Raw genomic sequence first — 22,190 nt, forward strand, 5'->3', positions numbered from 1 at the left:
TTTGTTTTCTTCACTGCACAATTGCTTGCTTTCTTCTGTAGCTAACCAGCAGTTGTGGGTGGAAACTTTGTGACTTTGCATTCCAAATTAAACTTTCCCCTCCTAGATTTAGTATCCATTGATGATTCTTAGTTGAATCAATTTCTTATAACTTGTGATTTTGATTTTTATGTAATTTGAAACTTAGTGAAAAGAAGAATTGAAATAATAACATAAGGACGTTTATATACTCTTTGCTACAGTTCACCAGTTATTTACATTATATATATTTAATTTGTAAAAAGGGTGTAATAAGAGTCCTTATCTCAAGTAGTATTGATTTTCATTGCCTCTGAGTTTCACTGAAAAGTGTGTTTTCTTGTTACTATTCTGTGTAATTGTAAAGTATTCTTTTATAATTCTCCTTATTCTTTCTATATTCCCTCTCCATTTTAAGGCTTCTGAATACTGGTCATTTTCTACGAAATTTTACGTGTAGTTGTGTGATGTGCATATACATAATGTGAACTTAGCAATTCTTTGTACTTTTTAAATTACTCTTTAACGTGGGTGTGGGACAAATATTTTCACATCACAAAGTTCTGTAGATAAGGTTCAGGAATTTAAGAAAGGCAACCTATCAACTCTTTTAGTCATGACTCTTAAACATTACCTTTCCTAGCAAAGGGCACCTGGATGGCTCTGTTGGTTAAGCATTCATTTAGCTCAGATCATGATCCCGGGGTCATGGTATTGAGCCCCACATTGGGCTTCATGCTGAGCATAGAGCCCACTTAAGATTCTCTCTCTCCCTCTGCCTCTCTCCCTCGCTAGTGCTCTCTCTTTCTCCCTCTTAAAAAAAATTACCTTCCCTTGGGAGTATTCTTTGACTCATTTCAATTCAATTCAACAGATAGATATAGAGTGCCTACAGTATTTAAAAGATAGTGTAGAAGAAACCAGGTAATTGAAATGCCTTATATTTACAATGTTTTGCAGTTTTCAAAACACCTTTGAATATGCATTTTCTTTAAAAAAAATTTTTTTTTAACGTTTTATTTATTTTTGAGAGAGGGAGAGAAAGAGTGAGTGAGTGAGCAAGCAGGGGAGGGGCAGAGAGAGAGGGAGGCAGAGAATCCCAAGCAGGCTCCAGGCTCTGAGCTGTCAGCACAGAGCCCGACCTGGGGCTAGAACTCACAAACTGTGAGATCATGACCTGAGCCAAAGTTGGATGCTTAACTGACTGAGCCACCCTCTGAGTATGCATTTTCTTAATTGTCATTACCATAACTCAGCAAAGTAGATAGTTCAGATAGATTTATTCTCATTGTATATGAAGAAACTGAAGTCTTGAAAGATTGTGACTTAACCAGGGTCCCATAGCTAGGGAGTGACAGCTTAAGCATGAACCAAAGCATAAGCTCAGTGCTCTTTTAAATTCTCCTTCACCACCTGTATATAGTGACTGTATATTTATAGTGACTATAAATTAACATATTAATTTATTATGCAAATTTACTGACCACAACAGAGGTATTTTTTAATTTTTTCACTTAATATTTATCTTAAGTGCTTCAAGGGCAGGGATAGGATCAGTAAAATAAGATCAAGACAGTGTCTTGTAAGTTAATATGAGTACCTTCCAGATACTTTCAACTAAGACAGTGATGTGTAATCAGCTCAATTGGTTAAGCATTTGACTCTTGGTTTCAACTGAGGTCATGATTTCACACTTGGTGAGTTGGAGTCCTGGGTCAGGCTCTGTGCTGACAATGTGGAGCCTTCTTGGGATTCTCTGTCTCTTTCTCTCCCTGCCCCTCTCTTGCCTGTGCGCTCTCACTCTCTCAAAACAAATAAGTAAACATTTAAAAAAAAAGATAGTGATGTGTATCAGAATGCTTGGATATATGAGAGTGGTTATGACATGCTTTTTCTTGTTTTGTTGGTGGGTCTGTTGAATGTGACTATTAAAAATAGTGGTGGGCAGGTAAAGGAAACAAAAGCAAAAGTGAACTATCAGAACTTCATCAAAATAAAAAGCTCCCCTCTGGGACACAGCAAAGGCGGTCATAAGAGGAAAATATATAGCAATCGAGGCCTTCCTAAAGAAGGAAGAAAGGTCTCAGACACACAAGCTAACCGTACACCTTATAGAGCTGGAAAAAGAACAGAAAAGAAAACCCCAAACCAGCAGGAGACAGGAGATAATAAAGATTAGAGCAGAAATCAATGCTATCGAAACCAAAAAAACAGCAGAACAAATCAATGAAACCAGAAGCTGGTTCTTGAAAGAATTAACAAAATTGATAAACCACTAGCCAGTCTGATCAAAAAGAAAAAGGAAAGGACCCAACTAAATAAAATCAAGAATGAAAGAGGAGAGATCACAACCAACACAGCTGAAATAAAAACTGCCAGAGTCCAGCTCCAGCAGGTCCAGGGGTTCCCAAAAGATGGACAGCATCGGTGAAAATAAAACCAAACTAAAATAAAAAACTAAAACTAAAATAAAAATGGACACAGACAACAACAGTGTGTTGAACTGGCCGATTTATTGTAGCAAATGTGGCATTATATTTGTTAGTGATTTTTTTGTAGTATATGTCATCTATGGTTTTCTAACATTACCTAATCTTGAAAATGTTCCTATGTGTAATCAACCTTTAAGAAATAACATGGCGATTTTCTTGTAATGTTCCCTCATACCCTTTGACTATTGATTAATTTCCTACATTATTTCATTATGCATCTGTGTTTATCTATAATCTATAAAGCATTTGCTTTGCTGTTCTCATGAAAGGCCCCTTATCTCTTAACACCTCAAGTCCCAGGTGCCAGGAAGGGGCCGAAAGGACCTTAGAAACCCATGCCTCACACATTCTCAGAAAGACAATGCACCTAGGAATTAATGAACCATTCTGTACCTTAACCGACTAGGTTCAGTCATCATCTGGAATGCCTTTTGGGGGCCGGGTAGGCCTAGGGGTTGAAGTCACCTGTGCTCATAGATACACTCCTTAGTTGCCGGAGTGGGGCTCTCAAATCCATATGTCTCTCCTTTGTCGGCCTCCTTAGCTGGCAAGTGTATGAGGCTATCCTTCCTGTAAGTAGAGGAGTCTCCATAGGGGATGGCAAGGGCTAGATGTAAGGCTGCAGTTTCTTGCGGAACCTTATTTTCTTTCCTAATGGTTCTTTTCCCAGGGGGCCTGTCGAGGGCAATTCCCCAATCGACTGAGACAATACCCTAGGTAGTCTTACGGCCAAATTACCTAAAAGCGGGAGTCCAAGAAGCTTCACTTTCAGTGGGTCGCCTTGCAGTCACCAATCCGTCCGCAGCCCGGGCCTTGCCATCAGGCTGGGATAGCTCGGCTTCCAGCAAAAAACAATAATAAGAGAATATTATGAGCGATTATATGCCAATAAAATGGGCAATCTGGAAGAAATGGAAAAATTCCTAGAAGCATATACACTACTGAAACTGAAACAGGAAGAAATAGAAAATTTGAACAGACCCATAACCAGTAAAGAAATTGAATTAGTAATCAAAAATCTCCCAAAAAACAAGACTCCAGGGCCAGATGGCTTTCCAGGGGAATTCTACCAGACATTTATGGAAGAGTTAACACCTATTCTCTTGAAGCTGTTCCAAAAAATAGAAATGGAAGGAAAACTTCCAAACTCTTTCTATGAGGCCAGCATTACGTTGATTCCAAAACCAGACAGAGACCCTACTAAAAAGGAGAACTATAGACCAATTTCCTTGATGAACATGGATGCAGAACTCCTCAACAAGATATTAGCCAACCAGATCCTACAATACATTAAAAAAATTATTCACCATGACCAAGTGGTATTTATACCTGGGATGCAGGGTTGGTTCAGTATCTGCAAAACAACTTGATTCATCGCATCAATAAAAGAAAGGACAAGAACCATATGATCCTCTCAATAGATGCAGAGAAAGCACTTGACAAAATACAGCATCTTTCTTGATAAAAACCTTCAAGAAAGTAGAGATAGAAGGAGCATACCTCAAGATAATAAAAGCCATATATGAATGACCCAATGCTAATATCATCCTCAATGGGGAAAAACTGAGAGCTTTCCCCCTAAGGTCAGGAACAAGACAGGGATGTCCACTCTTGCCACTGTTATTCAACCTAGTATTGGAAGTCTTAGCCTCTGCAATCAGTCAACACAAAGAAATAAAAGGCATCCAAGTCGTCCAGGAGGAGGTCAAACTTTCACTCTTCGCAGATGACATGATACTCTATATGGAAAACCTAAAAGATTCCATCAGAAAACTGCTAGAACTGATTCATGAATTCAGCAAAGTTGCAAGATATAAAATCAATGCACAGAAATCGGTTGCATTCCTATTCACTAACAATGAAGCAACAGAAAGAGAAGGAATCAATCCCATTTACAATTGCACCAAAAACCATACAATACCTAGGAATAAATCTAACTAAAGAGGTTAAAAATTTATACACTGAAAACTATGGAAAGCTTATGAAAGAAATTGAAGAAGACACAAAAAAATGGTAAAAGATTCCATGCTCTCAGATAGAAGTGAAAAATATTGTTAAAATATTGATACTACTCAAGGCAATCTACATATTCAATGCAATCTCTATCAAAATAACACCAACGTTCTTCACAGAGCTAGAACAAATAATCCGAAAATTTGTATGGAACCAGAAAAGACCCTGAATAGCCAAAGCAATCTTGAAAAAGAAAACCAAAGCAGGAGGCATCACAATCTCGGACTTCAAGCTATACTACAAAGCTGTAATCAGCAAGACAGTATGGTACTGGCACAACAACAAACACTCAGATCAATGGAACAGAATAGAGAACCCAGAAACGGACCCACAAACGTATGGGCAACTAATCTTTGACAAAGCAAGAAAGAATATCCAATGGAATAAAGACAGTCACTTCAGCAAGTGGTGCTGGGAAAACTGGACAGCAACATGCAGAAGAATGAACCTGGACCACTTTCTTACCCCATACACAAAACTAAACTCAAAATGGATGAAAGTCCTCAAAGTAAGCCATAAAAGGAAGCCATAAAAATCCTTGAGGAGAAAGCAGTCAAAAACCTCTTTGATCTTGGCCGCAGCAACTTCTTACTCAACATGTCTCCAGAGGGAAGGAAACAAAAGCAAAAATGAACTACTGGGACCTCATCAAAATAAAAAGCTTCTGCACAGCGAAGGAAACAGTTAGCAAAACTAAAAGGCAACCAACAGAATAGGAGAAGATATTTGCAAATGGCACATCAGATAAAGAGTATCCAAAATCTGTAAAGAACTTTTCTTTTTTTTTTAAAAGTTTTTTTTTTTTAATGTTTATTTTTGAGACAGAGCCAGCATGAATGGGGGAGGGGCAGAGAGAGAGGGAGACACAGGATCGGAAGCAGGCTCCAGGCTCTGAGCCATCAGCCCAGAGCCCGACGCGGGGCTCGAACTCACGAACCGTGAGATCGTGACCTGAGCTGAAGTCGGACACTCAACCGACTGAGCCACCCAGGCGCCCCTATAAAGAACTTTTCAAACTCAACACCCAAAAAGCAAATAATCCAGTGTAGAAATGGGCAAAAGGCATGAATAGACACTTCTCCAAAGAAGACATCCAGATGGCCAACCGACACATAAAAAATGCTCCACATCACTCATCATCAGGGAAATACAAATCAAAACCACAATGAGATACCACCTTACTCCTGTCAGAATGGCTAAAACTAACAACTCAGGCAACAACAGATGTTGGCGAGGATGCGGAGAAAGAGGATCTCTTTTGCATTGTTGGTGGGAATGCAAGCTGGTGCAGCCACTCTGGAAAACAGTATGGAGGTTCCTCAAAAAAATTAAAAACAGAACTACCCTACGACCCAGCAATTTCATTACTAGGTATTTATCCAAGGGATACAGGTGTGCTGTTTCGAAGGGACACATGCACCCCAATGTTTATAGCAGCACTAGCCACAATAGCCCAAAGTAGGGAGCCTAAATATCTATTGACTAATGAATAGATAAAGAAGATGTGGTATATATTACACGATGAAATATTACCCAGCCATCAAAAAGAGTGAAATCTTTCCATTTGCCACAATATGGATGGAGCTAGAGTATTAAGCTAAGTGAAGTAAATAGAGAAAGACAAATATCATAGGATTTCACTCATGTAATTTAAGAAACAAAACAGATGAACATATGGGAGGTGGGGGAAAAGAGGCAAACAAACCGCAAGAGGCTTTTAATGATGGAGAACAAATTGGGGGGTATTGATGGAGGGAGGAGAGTGGGGATGGGTTAGATGGGTGATGGGTCTTCAGGAGGGTACTTGTGATGAGCACTGAGTGTTGTGTTGTATTTAAGTGATGAATTACTGAATTCTGCTCCTGAAACCAAATGCCCTGTGTGCAAAACCAAACTAACTGGAATCTAAATAAAAATTTGAAAAAAAAATTGTGGTGGGCTGGTATTAGAGACTACACTTACTAAGGTCACTGTTCAAGATCAGTATGTTAAAGATCCTTAACACACACCATTACACTGATTTTTTTATTTAGGTGTTGTGGATTATGTCCGTGTGACATCTTCCCTCTTTTTACCCATAACCTCTCAAAGGTTCAGTGCCAGAAAGAACAGAAATACATCTTTATTTTCTCATCGCATCCTCTCTTGAATAGATAATACTTCCATTGCTCTCTTTCCAATTTGGCTTCGAGTCACTGCTGTGATTCTGCTGTTGAACAGTCTTTTAAGTCAGAAGTTAGTATTCTGGTTAAGTAAAAAAAAAAAAAAAAAAAAAAAATTGTGAGACTGCCCATCTTACCAGTGTAGCTAAGGTAGTTTTTACTAAATCAGTTATTAGGGCCATGTTGTGAGAGGCATGTGACAATTGCATTTCACACATCTTTCCTAAATAGTGTTTCTCGAATTTATTGGAAATTTAATACTCCTGGTACTGAGGTTCTGAGGTTAGCGAAACCAATCATGTCTCAAGTTCAGTAAAACCACATTTGTGCTATTTAATATTTTAAAAGAAAACTTAAACAGTTTTAGTCTGTCTTTACTATTTTTGCCTTACCTGATTGAATTTTGCTCTTGTGTTAATTAATAAGTTCATAGGAAATGTTCTAATTAGTTTCTGTCATAACTGGGAACCATAATAAGTTAGAGTACTTTGGAAAGCATGATAACACCTGCTCACTAGTAAATATCAATTCTTGGTCTGGCTCTTTTCCAGTCTCGCTAACTGTGTCTAAATGTGTGAACCTCTTACCATCTGCGTGCTTCAATTTTCCTCTAAATTAAAAAAAAAAAAAAAGTCTTACCTGTATTCTATGCAGTTCAGAGTTTTGAAAGACAACGAGAGGTCATTAAAGTGTAAAATCCCTAACTGTTGAGAAAACCATTGGCTTTAAAATATACTGTTGTGAAATAGTAATATGCTATTTAAAGACCATGGACTCTTTTACTGTACTTTGTTGCTTAGTCTAAGACCTCTATTTTCAAAATGCAGTGTATTTGAAGACGAGTTTTACTGTTGAATTTGACAGGCCTGGCACAAGGCCAATCTCATGAGCCCAAAGGGAGAGTTTGCAGAAAACGCAGGTTGAAGGAGCCATAGAATTGACTTTCCATGAAGTCTAGGCTTATCCATGTTCATTCCTACGGGTGGGAGATTTGCTGAAAGTTGACTGTTTTCTTCCTTCCATACCATCTGATTCCAATCTGTACTTGTCTTTTATAGCTAGAGACGGTCGGATGGCAGCTTAACCTTCAGATGGCTCACTCTGCCCAAGCGAAACTAAAATCTCCTCAAGCCGTGTTACAGCTGGGAGTGAGTGGTGAAGATTCAAAGGTAAGAAATGGTACCTCAGTGAAATGCTGCATTTTGTTTACCAGGTAGGTCTTGTAGTTTATTGTGAGCAGAGTCTCTGCCCCCTGGATTGAAATTTTAAACACAATTAAATTAAAATTCAACAAGGATTAACAAATGGCTAGATCTTTGTGACAGGTTTTGAGAATCAGAGTTACTTATCCCTTTGTTATTCATTTGAAGAAATGTCTTGCACGAGCATTTCATAACCTCTTCTTTTAAATTCTGCAGTGGGAAAACTTGGTAACAGCCATATAAAATTAAGATTTTAATGATTTAGATATTTGTGGATATTTGTAGGTGTTTTGTGTTTTAAGATGCTTACATATGGTAGAAGGAATTTTGTTGTCTAGCCAATGCCTGCATTACCAAGATGATGTGAATTGTGTTTGTGTGTGTGTAACATTAGCGTGCATGAGTTTAAATCCCAGCTGTTGCAAAATGGAATTTTGGATTCGTTTATACTGCGCGATGATTTCTTTTTTAGCGTTAATTTCAGGAAGCTTGATTTGGAATTTTTTTTTTTTTTTTACTGTAGCGTATAGAGAAATATATATTTAAGATAGCAGTGAAAGATATTTGTTATCTTTTTATTGTAATCGATTATCTTTTTAAGATGGATAAAGGGGAGTGACTTTTTCCCCCTAAATAAAGGAGACTGCTTCTTTTTACACAGAGAGGTGAAAATCAGGTAGGAAGATCTGAGGAAAGAGAGGTAACTATGACTGGATGTAATCAGAGAATAATTGGAGAAATGTTATTGTTTATAATGGGCATTGAAGGATGAGAGCAGTATTACTTCTTTGTTAGAAATTTCATCATGTGTTATATATCATGCGCATTTTTATCTTCCATGGTAATGGGGACCAGTACGTAGCCCAGGTTAACAAGTCTATAAAATTTTAGGCAATTGAGTTGGGACTCACTGTATATAATTTATTAATTCATTCAGTGTTTCAAAAGTATTGCATTTCACACATTTTAAGTTGGTGAATACAGTATAAATAACAATAATTTATAAAATAATATAAGTTTAGTAGTTAAGAGTTGAAGTGACTGGTATATTATATATGCTCTACAATTTAGAAGTGGTGTAGCTTTGGGCAAGTCACTTCATCTTTATGAGTATCAGCTTCTTCATCTGTAAACCGGGGATAACATTACCTGTTGCACAGGGTTACCCAGTGTATGGAGTGCTTATTTAGTCCGATGCCTAGTGTTAGGTAAATGCTTAAAAAAAGCAGGCTGCTGCCATTTTCATCATCGTCGGCAATAAAACTTATTTTTGGCTAATGAATAAATAAATGCCTTTGTTTTAAACCAAAGCTGACAGTGAATTTATTTCCTGATGAAATTAATCATTTCCCTTTCCTTGCCCCCTTCCGCCTTGTTAGTTCTCGATCTTCTTTTTCATATCTGTGCTTACTGAGACCTCGGGAGGGGAAGGGCAGCCTGGAAAGCCTGATGTTTTCTTACAGTGAACTAGGGAAGGCATTCCTTTAGGTTTGGGATAACAGTCTGGAACTCACTAGTTCCAGTGTAGACTGGAACTATTCTGAGTGAAGATACACACGCGTACGTATGTACAGATGTACGTACACACATTCGTATGTTCTCCAAGTGTCTGTACACCTTCACTGTTGTATTTCTCTGGACTGTCATATGTTAAGTCTGAACAGGTAAATGGAATTGATAGGCTGGAAGGAAACTGTTGTGACCGTATATGGGGTGTACTTTGAGCATCATTGTGTAGGCAGTGGTGGACCTTGGGATGCCTGAGTCCTCCCGGCTCCTTTATCATGTCTTCAAAATACGTTTATGTCAGTTCTATGTTGAGACAGTAGGAATGAATGAGTAATACTTCTAGTAAAAGAGTCATGTTTTTAATCCATGTTACTCAGAAAATCTCTACAGATGTGAAATCCAGCTCACTGGGAGATAGAACCTGGAGTACATTTGTATCTCCCTGTGTGTTGCTATTTTGAAGTTTTGAACGAGCATTTGGTTATCCATGTAACTTGTAGAGCTGGAGAACCATTTGCATCGACAAACAGACGATGCAAAGAAGAGCAGCGGCCTACAAAGGAAAAGGATATTTTCTTTTTTTTTTTTTTTAAGTTTATTTATTTTGAGAGAGAGACAGAGCATGAGCAGGGGAAGGGCAGAGAGGGGGGAGACACAGAATCCCAAGCAGGCTCTGGGATCTGACCTGTCGGCACACAGCACGATGCAGGGCTCAAACCCATGAGCCGTGAGATCATGACCTGAGCCAAGATCAAGAGTCGGATGCCCAACCAGCTGAGCCACCCGAGCACCCTGATATTTTCATTTTGGTGCAGACTTAAGTGCACCTCTTTCCCTTGTATTGCCTCTCTTCCCTATGGCATTGTGTGGATTTGACCTGTTTCTCATATCTGCTAAAGAAGACACACGTAATGGAGCGTATCACAGCTGTCAGCCTGGACAGACACCTGCCATCTCCAAGTGCTGTGTGTCCCAGCTCCAAGGAGCAGTTAACCACCACACCTCTGTTCTCTCAGTGAACTGCTGTTGGGAAGATTTACTTTTTCTTCTTTTCATATTCTCCCTCTCTGTTTTTGTGATCTGGTACTCTGTTCTTTGTACTCGTGTGAGACTTTGGGAATTCTTGACAGGTGGGAATATTAGATGAAAGGAACAGGAATATGGAACATGTTTTAAAAACCATGTTTGTTAAAAGAAAGGAGAACTTTTTCTAAAAAATTTTTAAGTTTGTTTATTTGAGAGAGAGAGAGAGAGAGAAAGCAGGGGAGGGGCAGAGAGAAAATCCCAAGCAGGCTCTGTGCTGATAGTACAGAGTCTGATGTGGGGCTCGAACTCACAAACTGTGAGATCATAACCTGAGGCGAAACCAAGAGTCAGACGCTTAACCAACTGAGCCACCCAGGCGCCCAAGAAGGGAGAAGTTTTATTGAAAATGATGACAAGTTATCACTGGTTAGTGTATGATGGAAAGTATCATAGAATGCAGAGTTGCCATATTATGAAATTGGCATTTGTTTAAAAAGCAGAAAGCATGAAATAAAATTCTTTTAAGTGTGTATGTTAAAGGGTATTTTTCCTGAAAGTATTCATGTATTAAAATAATTCCGAGAGGGGTACCTGGGTGGCTCAGTCAGTTCAACATTTGACTCTTGATTTTGGCTCAGGTCATGATCTCACGGTTTGTGAGATTGAGCCCCATGTTGGGCTCTGTGCTGACAGAGTGGAGCCTGCTTGGGGTTCTCTGTCTCTTCTTTCTCTCTTCCTCCCCTGCTCTCTCTCTCAAAATAAATAAACTTAAAAAAAATTCTGAGAGGGTTAGTCAGTGAACATTATGAGAGACTCTTTTGATGGTGTTTACTTTTGAGCTGCTGAGCCGAAAACTTCCTGCAGTTCATCAAAGTGTGTGGTTTCTAAAAGTCTTTCTTCTCATTCACTTCCAACATACACATGAAAAGCGTAGCCTGCAGTGAAGTTCTAATTGCTATCATATTAGATAGCACTGTTGCATTCGTGTCCTTTCTCTTGGAACGTTCCTGTCTCAAGGCTTTCCCGTTTTGCTACTAATTTTATCATGAAAACTGGGCGATTGTAACTTCTCTTGCAGTATTTTGATTTATATATTCTAGTTGTTTGCAATTAATTGTCTTAGTGTTTATCTACTGCATTTAGCAAAGTAAGATTATTTTCCTGTTCTGAGATACATCAAAAAGAGGGTTTTTTGTTTTTTGTTTTTGGTTTATTTCATTAGAGGGCAGTAGAGCTCTGCTTACCTAACCTCTGGCACTTACAGTGTTATTTGAAATAACATTCAAAATAATTTGTGAAGTCAGTAGTTGTGGGAAATGCTAAGTGTTCACATTTCTAATCTGTATATAACAATAGAGTTCTTTTGTTTCCATCAACAAAATTAATGCCTATTAATCAGATATGTACAGAACAAATAAATGAAATCATCATGATTTCATTGTTTGTTAGTTTCTCTGTGATTATTTGCCAAAATGAAGTTTATTAAAAAGCCTTCAACACTATTGACTATTTTTGTAACATTCTGTCGCTTGTATTAATTTCTTTGTGAGAAAAGAGAACACAGTAATCCCAAGATAGTTGAATGGCTCTAGTATAACTACTTCCAGGCTAATCATAGTTGGCATTTCTTTATTTATAGAGAATAGCAATTTTATACTTAACAAATGTTGGTAATTTTGAGTATTCCAAGCACCTTAACTTTAAATATCCTAAAAACACTAAAATACTTAAATTTTGCTCTTGGTTGTGCATTATTATGTTTCCCCCAGTAACTTTGCACTTCTGAGACAATCACGTTTTGTTAGTACAGTGACTCTAAAATTTTTTGGTACATATTTTAAGAAAGAATCTTGGTGTTTCATTCGTTTCTTCTTTTGAAACAACTGGGATAAAATCGCCGTGGAAGGGAACTGTCATTTACCTTAAGGTTAAGTTGGATTATGCTCAGGTTGCACAAGGTACTTTGTGGTGGGTAATTACGATTTCAAGTGAATTTAGGACTTTAAGTACTAATTTGTTGAGTTAGAGATCTTCATTCTTATTTCCAAAATGGGTGACAAATTCTATTTAGAGTGACGAAAAAGGAGGGAAAGCCCTGTTTTAGTGCTTATTCTGTGCTAGACATGGTATCTCCTCCTTTACTTCTGGGGTGCCTGGGTGGCTCAGTCAGTGCAGCTCAGGTCATGGTCTCACGGTCCGAGTGAGTTCGAGCCCTGCGTGGGCTCTGTGCTGACAGCTCGGAGCCTGGAGCCTGCTTCAGAGTCTGTGTCTCCCTCTCTCTCTGCCTCTCTCCTGCTCACACTCTGTTTCTTTCTGTCTCTCAAAAATAAATAAACATTAAAAAAAATTTTTTTTTTTAGATAAAATACTTCTTTCACGGTTACCTGGGTGGCTCAGTTGGCTAAACATCCAACTTAGGTCATGATCTCACGGTTCGTGGGTTTGAGCCCCACATCGTGCTCTGCACTGACAGCATGGAGCCCTCTTGGGATTCTCTCCCAAGGAGTGTGTATGAACTCCTTTTCTCTCTGATCCATCCCTGCACCTGCATGCACTTTCTCTCTCACATGCTCTCTCGCTCTCTCAAAATAAATAAATAAACTTAAAAAAAAAAATAAAGCTGTCATCATATTGAAAAAATGAAAATAAAAGATTTCTTTCTTTTATGAATGAATTGTTATTGTTATTATACTGTTATTGTCATTATCTTGTTATTATCCCTATTTTATAGGAAGATGGAGAAATGGAAACACATAGAGATTAACCCCGAGGTTATACAACCAAAAACAAGTAGAACTAGGATTTGAAACCAGACAGTTTAACTTCAGAGCACTGTACTTTATTCATTGCTGAGATACTGCCTCTTTTTGCTTGTTTAATGACTTAGCAGTTGATCCCGTAATGTATGTATGTTTGAAGTTGCTGAACGTGTTCTAATACGCACTGTTGTATCTTGTTGGTTGTTGTTCTCCATACAGTGATAGGCATATGGATTCTCAATTTCCTTTTGCTTTTCTCTGATTAAGCTGAAATAATTTTACACCTAAAGTCAATGAGAGACACTAATAAATACTTTTACATAGTAAATAAAGTTTTATGTTTTGATGTTACCTCAGTTAGTTCACTAAAGACTGTGTTTATTGACACACTTTACTATAACAGTTATATGGCATCATGGATGTTGATACCTTATGAACAAAGAAATAGGCTATATCATTGAAAAGAAAACATCCTTAGATCTGTTTATGACAGATTCCTTAGTAAGAGAAAAATACGTCTTTATTCAAATTATGAACTCTTGTATTAGAAATGTGAAGTATTCTGATCTCCCTAAAAGTGATGGTTGTATTGACTGATTTTGAAGGGCCTTCAGATTTCTCGAGCTGCTCTCACAAGCAGGTCTGAATTTTACAAATACTGTATTTTTACTAATCTAATCTGTATAAATAAATATATTTCAGTATATTTCCCTTGATAATTTAAGTTTATTTTTCTCTTTAACAAAAATTTTTTTTAAATGTTTATATTTGAGAGAGAAAGAGAGAGGGACAGAATGCAAGTGGGTGAGGGGCAGAGAAGGAGGGAGGCATAGAATCTGAAGCAGGCTCCAGGCTCCAAGCTGTTATGACAGTACAGAGCCCACAAGGGGCTCGAACTCACAGATCACGAGATCATGACCTGAGTTGAAGTCAGATGCTTAACCGACTGAGCCACCCATGCGCCCCTATTTTTCTCTTTTTTAAAAGTTGTGCATCTATTATGGACATTTTTAAAAATATAGGAAAAAAAAGACAAAACCGTACCCACAACACTGTTATGTTTTGCTATAGGACTTTCTAGTTGTTTTTTACTTTGCATCTCTTAACTTGTAAATGATTAAAAAAAAATAATGATGTTTGCATTTGGTTTAGGAAAAAATTGAGATTTTATTATTACTGTTCAGTACTTGATATGGTTATGAGAAGATAATCTCATTCATTAACCAGAATTTTTTTCCATTTTGATAAGTAGCAATTACTGCTTTTTCTAGAACGTGGTCTCCTGTGATCTGAAGAAACATTCAGTAAAGTCTTGGGCTTTTTACTCACTGATTTTGATGAGAAATTTTATAAAATGAGCTTTGCTTCCAGCAGTTCTGTATTAAGATACTAATTTTCATTTGTGCCATTTGGGATGGTTATTTAGGGTTCAGAAAATTTTGAAGACAGGTCAGTGGTTTTTCTTCTCAAATGAAATGATTGATAAGTATCGTCTTTTTAAAAATTGTGGTTCTTGGGGCACCTGGGTGGTTCAGTCAGTTGAGTGCCTTTGTTTTTTTTCTTTAAAGTTTATTTATTATTTTGAGAGAGAGAGAGATACAGTGTGAGTGGGGTAGAGGCACAGACAGAGGGGAGAGAGAGAATCCAAAGCAGGCTCCATGCTGTCCGTACAGAGCTTCACGTGGGGCTCGAACTCATGAGTCGTGAGATCATGACCTGAGCCGAAATCAAGAGTCAAATGTGTAACCAACCTAACCACCCAGGCAACCTGAGTGTCTGAGTCTTGATTTTAGCTCAGGTCATGATCTCACTGTTGTGAGATCAAGCACCATGTCAGGCTCTGTGATGGGTGTGGAGCCTCCTTCAGATTCCCTTTCCCTATCCCTTTGCCCCTTCCTTGTGCAGATGCGCTCTCTCGCGCACGCGCTCTCTCTCTCTCTCTCTCTCAAAAAACAGGAAGTAAATAATTATGGTTTTTTTCATTAGTTAGGTTATGTATGTTTATTGTAGAAAACTTGTAGAAAATTGTAGAAATTGTAGAAAATTCCAGAGATATAAAGAAAATCTCAGAGGTTTACCCCCAAGATGCAGCCAATCTATTTGACCTATTTTATTTCCGTGTTTATTCTACGGATACTTTCTTCTGAGAGTGTGATTCTATGACTTTTTTGATTTTATGTTCTGCTTTTGTCCTGTAACTCTGTAAAACTTTTTCCATATTGCTTCCAACTCACCATGCGTGTATTTTAAATGACTGTATTGTACTTTGGCTACGAAATACTATGGTTTTCTCCCAGTTCCTCCATTGTCAAATAATGGGTTTGTTTCCAGTATTTTCCTGTTATATTGTGACAAACATATTTGTGTATATATACATAGTAGGTGCTTAATAAACATGTACTGACTGACTGACTGAATAAAGCCTCCTTAGTATATAGGATTATTCCCCGGGAGTATAATTAGTGGGTAAAAGGGTATAAACTAAAAAGAGGTCTTGCTATAGTTTGATAAATGGCTTTCCGTAATTATTTTGGAAACATGCTCAGAAACTCAAGGAGTGCATTCAGAGGATTTAAGAGCTTCTGGAGAAAGGTGTGACATTACTATCTCACATATAGGCTCTTTCGTAACTGGTTAATTAAGTACTTTGGATAATTGTAGGAGATCAGTTAAAAGCTCAAATACTTTTGTGATATTAGAGAATCGTCCATTTTATAATTTCTTTATTCCATTAGTGTACGTATAAGCTTTCATTATGTGTGTTTTGGTTTATTATAGAACGTGCAGAAGCAATCTGATCAAATACTCTGGCAGTTAAAGAAAATAGAAATAGCCCTTATTTGTGAGATAATTGCCCAGATACTCTGAGAACAAAGCCTGGTCCTTTGCAATCTAATTTATTTAAGTATTCCTAAGGCTGTGTGGCTCTAGTTTTCTTGTTTTTAACTTTGTTTTGTATCCTTTTTCAGTGTGATCAGTTTCTCAATGACTTTGTCCTTCAAGGGGTCATGTTTTCTACATAAGAACAATACAAAATGTTTTTCCTCAATTTAGTGCGTATTTTGGTTTTGTAATCAATTTGACTTTCTAAAAGCCCTTATGTATTCAAGTCATATGTGTACATTTTCATGATATCACAGTGAATCTCTTGGTCTCTGTGTGAGAGCGTATGTGTGTGTGCAAGCTTTTTTCAAATTTCAGGCTCCCTAATGGAAACTCTGCATTTAACCATAAGAAGACTTTATAAGCTTAAAAAAAAAAAAAAATACTGTTTGGATACTATCTTTGAGGAGTAAAAACAAACAGAATATTAATACACAATTAGAGTGTGATAGTATTTAGTATTCATGTGGGGAAAGTGATAGAAGAGTCTTGGAGAAGAAAATCCTTTCTAAAAATAATCCAGAAAGTTCATGCATTTCAGACTTAAAATATCATCTTTTCACTAACATTCTTTTAAAAAATTCTGTGGGATTCCAAAGTAGGTAAACAAACAGTATCACCCTTAGTTGTCTTTCCTAGCTTGGAGCCTTTTTAACTTTTTATATCCAGAGGCAATTGATAATTGTGGAATTCCCCAGACATAATAGAATATATTTAGAAGTACCTCTAAATTTTGTTTGATGTATTTTTATGGATTAGAAATGACATTAATGTAAACCAGTGGTTTAAGTATTTTGATATGAAAGTGTTTACACTGCATTAGACAACTGAACAAATAAAATGCTGTTTCAGAAATTAAATAAGCAGTAACTTTTTGAATAGCTCAGATTCTGTTCAAGAAGTACTTATTAAGGGGCACCTGGTGGCTCAGTCGGTTAGGCGTCTGACTTCGGCTCAGGTCATGATCTCACGGTTCGTGAGTTCGAGCCCCACGTCGGGTTCTGTGCTGACAGCTCGGAGCCTGGAGGCTGCTTCAGATTCTGTGTCTCCCCCTCTCTCTCTGCCCCTCCCCTGTTTGTGCTTTGCCTCTCAAAAATGAATAAATGTTAAAAAAAAATTGAAAAAAAAAGTATTTATTAAACATTTTGTATGTAAGAGACACTAGGCAAAATGTTAATGATATGAGAAGGTCTTATTTTCTATCATGGAGTTTACGGTCTAGCAAGCCAGTAAATATAAGTTTAGTGACTGTTACAAAAGAGGGAATATATGGAGCCCCAGAGACTGACAGCAAGTAGTTAGAGACTGTGACAGGCAGGGGAGTTTCTGGTGAGAGAAAGAGCACATGAAAAAGGATGGAGGCTTGTCTCTTGAGCCTGTTGAGTATGAGGTAGCTGTAATATCCAGGTGGAGATTGGTTGGCAATCTGGGGCTTGAGAGAAAATTATAGACTAGAAACTGAGATTTGGAAATCATCGAGGGTTAGATTGTAGTTTCAGTCATGAGAATGGTGGAGATCAATCACTTAGGGAGAAAATATAGAAATTTATGAGCTCAGGATACTGGGGGGTGGGGGGGAGCTCAGTTAATTTAGCATCCGACTTCAGCTCGGGTCATGATCTCGTGGTTTGTGAGTTTGAGCCATGCGTCGGGCACACTGCTGTCAACACAGAGCCTGCTTCAGATTCTCTTTGCCCATCTCTCTCTTCCCCTCCCCTGCTCACACTCTCTCTCTCCTATGAGCTCCTAAATTTAAAAGGCAAGTAGAGTTGGAGGAGCTTATGACAGCGAATAGGAAGGAGCAGTCTGAGATGAAAGGAAGAACATTTCTTGGAAAGTGAATTATGTCACACATTCCTAAGAGGTAATAGAGAAGAAAAAAGTAAATTAACTAATTTAATCCTCAGAGCTGTGAATTAGGTCCTGATATTTTCCCTGGTTTGCTCAGTGGTTAAATATCAGTGCCTAGATTGAGTACTAGAAAGTGAGAGAGTCAAGATTTGAATCCAGGTCCGTGTGACTCAACAGCCTCAACCTCTAATCACTATACAGGGATAAAAAAGTGAATTCAGTGACATGGAGATCACTGGTGATCATTGTCTAGGGGCAGGAGGAGCTGTTTTAAGATGGCGGGTAGTACTGAATGCTGTTGAGAGGTCAGGAAAGAGAATAGGCATGTGAGTGTTGTATTTGGTTAGATGGACCTCTCTGATAACCTTGACAGTGGTCATCTCGGTTACAACTGAGAGGAAAAAGAAACCTGCTTGGATTAAACTGAGGAGAGAATGTGAGGACACAAAGTGGAAGCCACCAGATAAGTTAACTCTTTCAAGAAGCCTGGAGGTAGGATGGTCCCTGTAGGGAGTGTGGATTTAATGACTGCAGATGTTAGAGGAGGCTTGTATGCCGATGCCCCAGATCCATGGAGAGAGAAATTGATAACGCAGCACAGAGAGGGATATAATTTTCTTGAGAAAGTGAGAAGTTGCAAGATCCAGAGTGCAAATGGAAGGGTTGGACTGTGAAAGAAGTGAGAACATGGCATTTGTTGTAATAGGAAATAAGAGTATGGGTTAGGTATGTAGTTTTGAGTGTTGGAAGAGAAATTTGTGTCTGATTCCTGCTTTTTTCTCCAGGCAGCTGAGGGAGTGGGTAGGTTTAAGAGGTTTGAGAAACAGAGGAGAAAGTGTGAAATAGTATTTTGTATACTGGGAAAATGAACAAACTCGGGATTTTAGTCTGCTTCACTGTGTTGAACAGTGCTGATTGCCCATTTGCAATTTGTGGCCATAAATTTAAAATGGGAACTGTTGGAAGGTTGTACATTTTTCTTGATCCATTTTTAGCTGCAGAGGTAGAGCAGGTGGGTAATTGGATTTAATCAGGGTTTCATCTTTGCCTGGGGTATCAGATGAAGGGAGAAAGGGAGAAAGGATGGCCTGTGTGTAAAAGGGAGCGATTCTAAATTGAGTCAGGTAGAGAGACAGCATAATGTGTGTTGGGGGTAGGTTGTTGGAGAAGAAATGGCTGGAGACAGAAATGGAACCCCGAGCCACAGCCTCCCTAGAGTAGGTTGTGGTGTAGAGGGCCCTCAGATAGGTCCAGGATCACTTGGGGAGTTTTTAATTTGAATCTTCAGACTTCTTTGGCTTGGTCTGGTGTATGGCAAGCATGTCCTTTAAGAGAGAGAAGTAGATAAAAGTAAAACCTATCGTCTGATCTTGTCGGAACGTTTAGCCCTGCATCAGCTTGGAAACTGAAGTGGTCCAGATATATGAAGATCGGTTCCATATCTAAGAGCTCTTAACGTGTGGCCACTGGCTACGCCTTGGTCTGTTGCTTCCTTGGCTGACGATATACCCAACAGCTGCTGGAAAATACTGGAGTAGTTCACAATGAGCCCTCTATATTAACGATACTACAGCCAGAAATCAGTTAAAATGTGTAAAATGTAAATGTTTTATGTCTCAACTGAATTTATTAACTTTTGAACACCATTGGTGATTTTCTGAATTGCTTTTCTAAATCTAGTACTCTAATTTGGGAATAGTACTATAAATTTTAGATTCAAGAAACAGTAAAGTTGGCTAGGCTAAGTTTTCTCGCAAGTAAATTGCAGTGTTGAATATTGAATCAGTTCTGATAATTTTGGCAAAAAAAAAAAAAAATTGACAAATTTCTCTCCTGGCCTAATTTATGTGAGATTTTAAGCATTTTTGCTGTTATGTCACCATGTGAGTGCTTAAATGTATCTTTAATAGATTATGTAAATTGTGTTTCTTTAAAATTTTTTCATTCCTTTTTCTGAGAAGGATTTGGAGAAAATTAAACTTATATGAAGAAGACTCACTTTGTTATATAATATATTTCTCTCCTCAGAACAAATTTTTGGGCACTATTGACTGTATTTATGGTATTGGGGAAAGTAAAGATTTTTCTTTATATTGGTGTTTTTGGTTGTTTGTTTTTGTTGTTGTTTTAACTTTTCTACTATCCTTAATACTTATCCCGAATTATGTAATCTTTAAAAAACATCTCATGTCTGTATATAAAGCGCTTTAATGATTTTAATCAGATCCTCAAGTCTTGGGTCACCTGCCCTCTTATCTGGAAGTGTGGCCGTCCCAAGATTCCTGGTCATTGCGAGTCTGTGGCCGTTTACATGTTTGTGTGTAGCATCTGCTCAGTGTCACAGGTTCTGTGTTTCCGGTCTGTATTTGGGTGACATGTCTGAGGGTCTGAAGGCAGCTGTTCAGTTAGTGCACAGACTGTAGTCACTTTCAGTCACCTTATGCAATGGGGAGTGGAATTCCCACGCAGTGGGAACATACCACAGCGAGGGCTTTTAGATGAAATAAGGGGTAGCAAGTCGGGCCGGTGGAGCAATGCTGTCCTTGTCTTACCACTTACCCCACCTCTTGCTACTAGCAGAAACAAGAGACAGAATAGAATCTCATTTTTGCACATCTTGGTAACTTGTTTCAGAAAAGTTTTGATCCTAATTAATGAAGTGACCGACTATATACCATTTTTACAATGTCATATTTTGTTTTTAAAACTTGTTTTGTGGGGCGACTGGGTGGCTTAGTCAGTTAAACGTTGAACTCCTGATATCCGCTCAGGTCATGATCTCACGGTTCATGAGTTCGAGCTCTGCGTTGGGGTAGATAGAGCCTGCTTAAGATTCTTTCTCTCTTTGCCCCTCCTCCCCCCCTTCAAAATAAATAAACTTAAAAAAAAATTGTTATTTTTTGGAGTTTATATACATAAAATTTGCTGATACTCAGTAAATATCATAACATCAGTGACATGCTATATGTTTGTTGTAGTGGTTGTGGTTAGTTAACAAAAAAAACATAGCTGACAAATTATTCAGGGTGAAGATAAAATGTAATAATAAGTGAATGTGTAAAAAGAGGTTCCTTTTTTTTTTTTTTAATTTAGTTTGAGAGAGTGTGCATATTCACATTTGAGCAGGGCACGGGCAGAGAGAGAGAGAAAGAGAATCCTAAGCAGACTCTGCACTGTCAGCACAGAGCTCTATCTACTTGGGGTTCAATCTCACGAACCATGAAATCATGACCTGAATGAAAATCATGAGTCAGACGCTTAACCAGCTGAGCCACCTAGGCATCCCATGATAATAATTTTGAATGAGATATTTTAATTGATATATGGCTTTCTGAGTATATGTATTATAAACTAGTTGTTTCCCACCATAGAGCATTACGTTGTAAATACCTTTCAACCTTTCAATGTCAATAAATGAAATTTTAACCAGCAATATCACTTTAAATGGCTGCAGAGTATTGTGTTGTTTATATATTCCATCTTCTTTTTCTTTTCTTTTTCTTTGGGGGGGGGTAAACATGGTTTATTTTTCAAGTAATCCTTCAGCAATGCCTTTCCTTTTGAAGCCATATTTAAGCCTTTTGGTAGACACGAACATTATTGGCCAGTTAAAATAAGGGAAGTAGATCTTAGAAATGATTCCATGTGTTAGAATTCTAGTAACTGCCAGAGTAATGAGTTTTTATTGCAGGGTAAGCTGTCTTTCCACGGTTTATCATGTTTGGACATTTAGTCCAGAACATCCTTTTTTTTTTTTTTTTTTATTATACTTATTTTTTATTTTATTTTTTAAGTTTTCATTTAAATTCAACTTAATATACAGCGTAATATTAGTTCCAGGCGTACAATATAGTGATTCACCTCTTCCATACATCACCCAGTGCTCATCACAGCAAGTGCCCTCCTTAGTCCCCATCACCTATTTCACCCATCCCCCACTCCCCTCCCCTCTGGTAACCATCAGGTTGTTCTCTAGAGTTGAGTCTGTTTCTTGGTTTGCCTCTCTCCTTTTTCTCTCAATGATTGTGTGTTTTGTTTCTTAAATTCCACATCTGAGTGAATTATATGGTATTTGTCTTTCTCCCACTGACTTATTTTACTTAGCATAATACTGTCTAGCTCCATCCACGTTGTTGCAAATGGCAAGATTTCTTTTTTTTTTTGATGGGTAATATTCCATTGTGTGTGTATATATACATATATACATATATATGTGTATATATACCTGTGTGTGCGTGTGTGTATATATATATATGTATATATACACATATATAT

The 22,190-nt window shown here is 37.9% G+C and overlaps 1 protein-coding gene across 3 annotated transcripts in view; it reads left to right on the top strand.

Annotated features, from left to right (window-relative positions):
* Nucleotides 1-22,190, top strand: part of COMMD10 (COMM domain containing 10) — a 211,121-nt gene that overhangs the window by 39,094 nt on the left and 149,837 nt on the right. For all 3 annotated transcript variants that reach the window (XM_042933485.1, XM_042933497.1, XM_042933492.1), the window contains exon 5: nt 7,744-7,854. In XM_042933485.1, coding sequence (XP_042789419.1) covers nt 7,744-7,854 — 111 coding nt within the window. The remainder of the gene's footprint in view (nt 1-7,743; nt 7,855-22,190) is intronic.

This window comes from Panthera leo, chromosome A1 (assembly GCF_018350215.1).
Source record: "Panthera leo isolate Ple1 chromosome A1, P.leo_Ple1_pat1.1, whole genome shotgun sequence".
Taxonomy (NCBI): Eukaryota; Metazoa; Chordata; class Mammalia; order Carnivora; family Felidae; genus Panthera; species Panthera leo.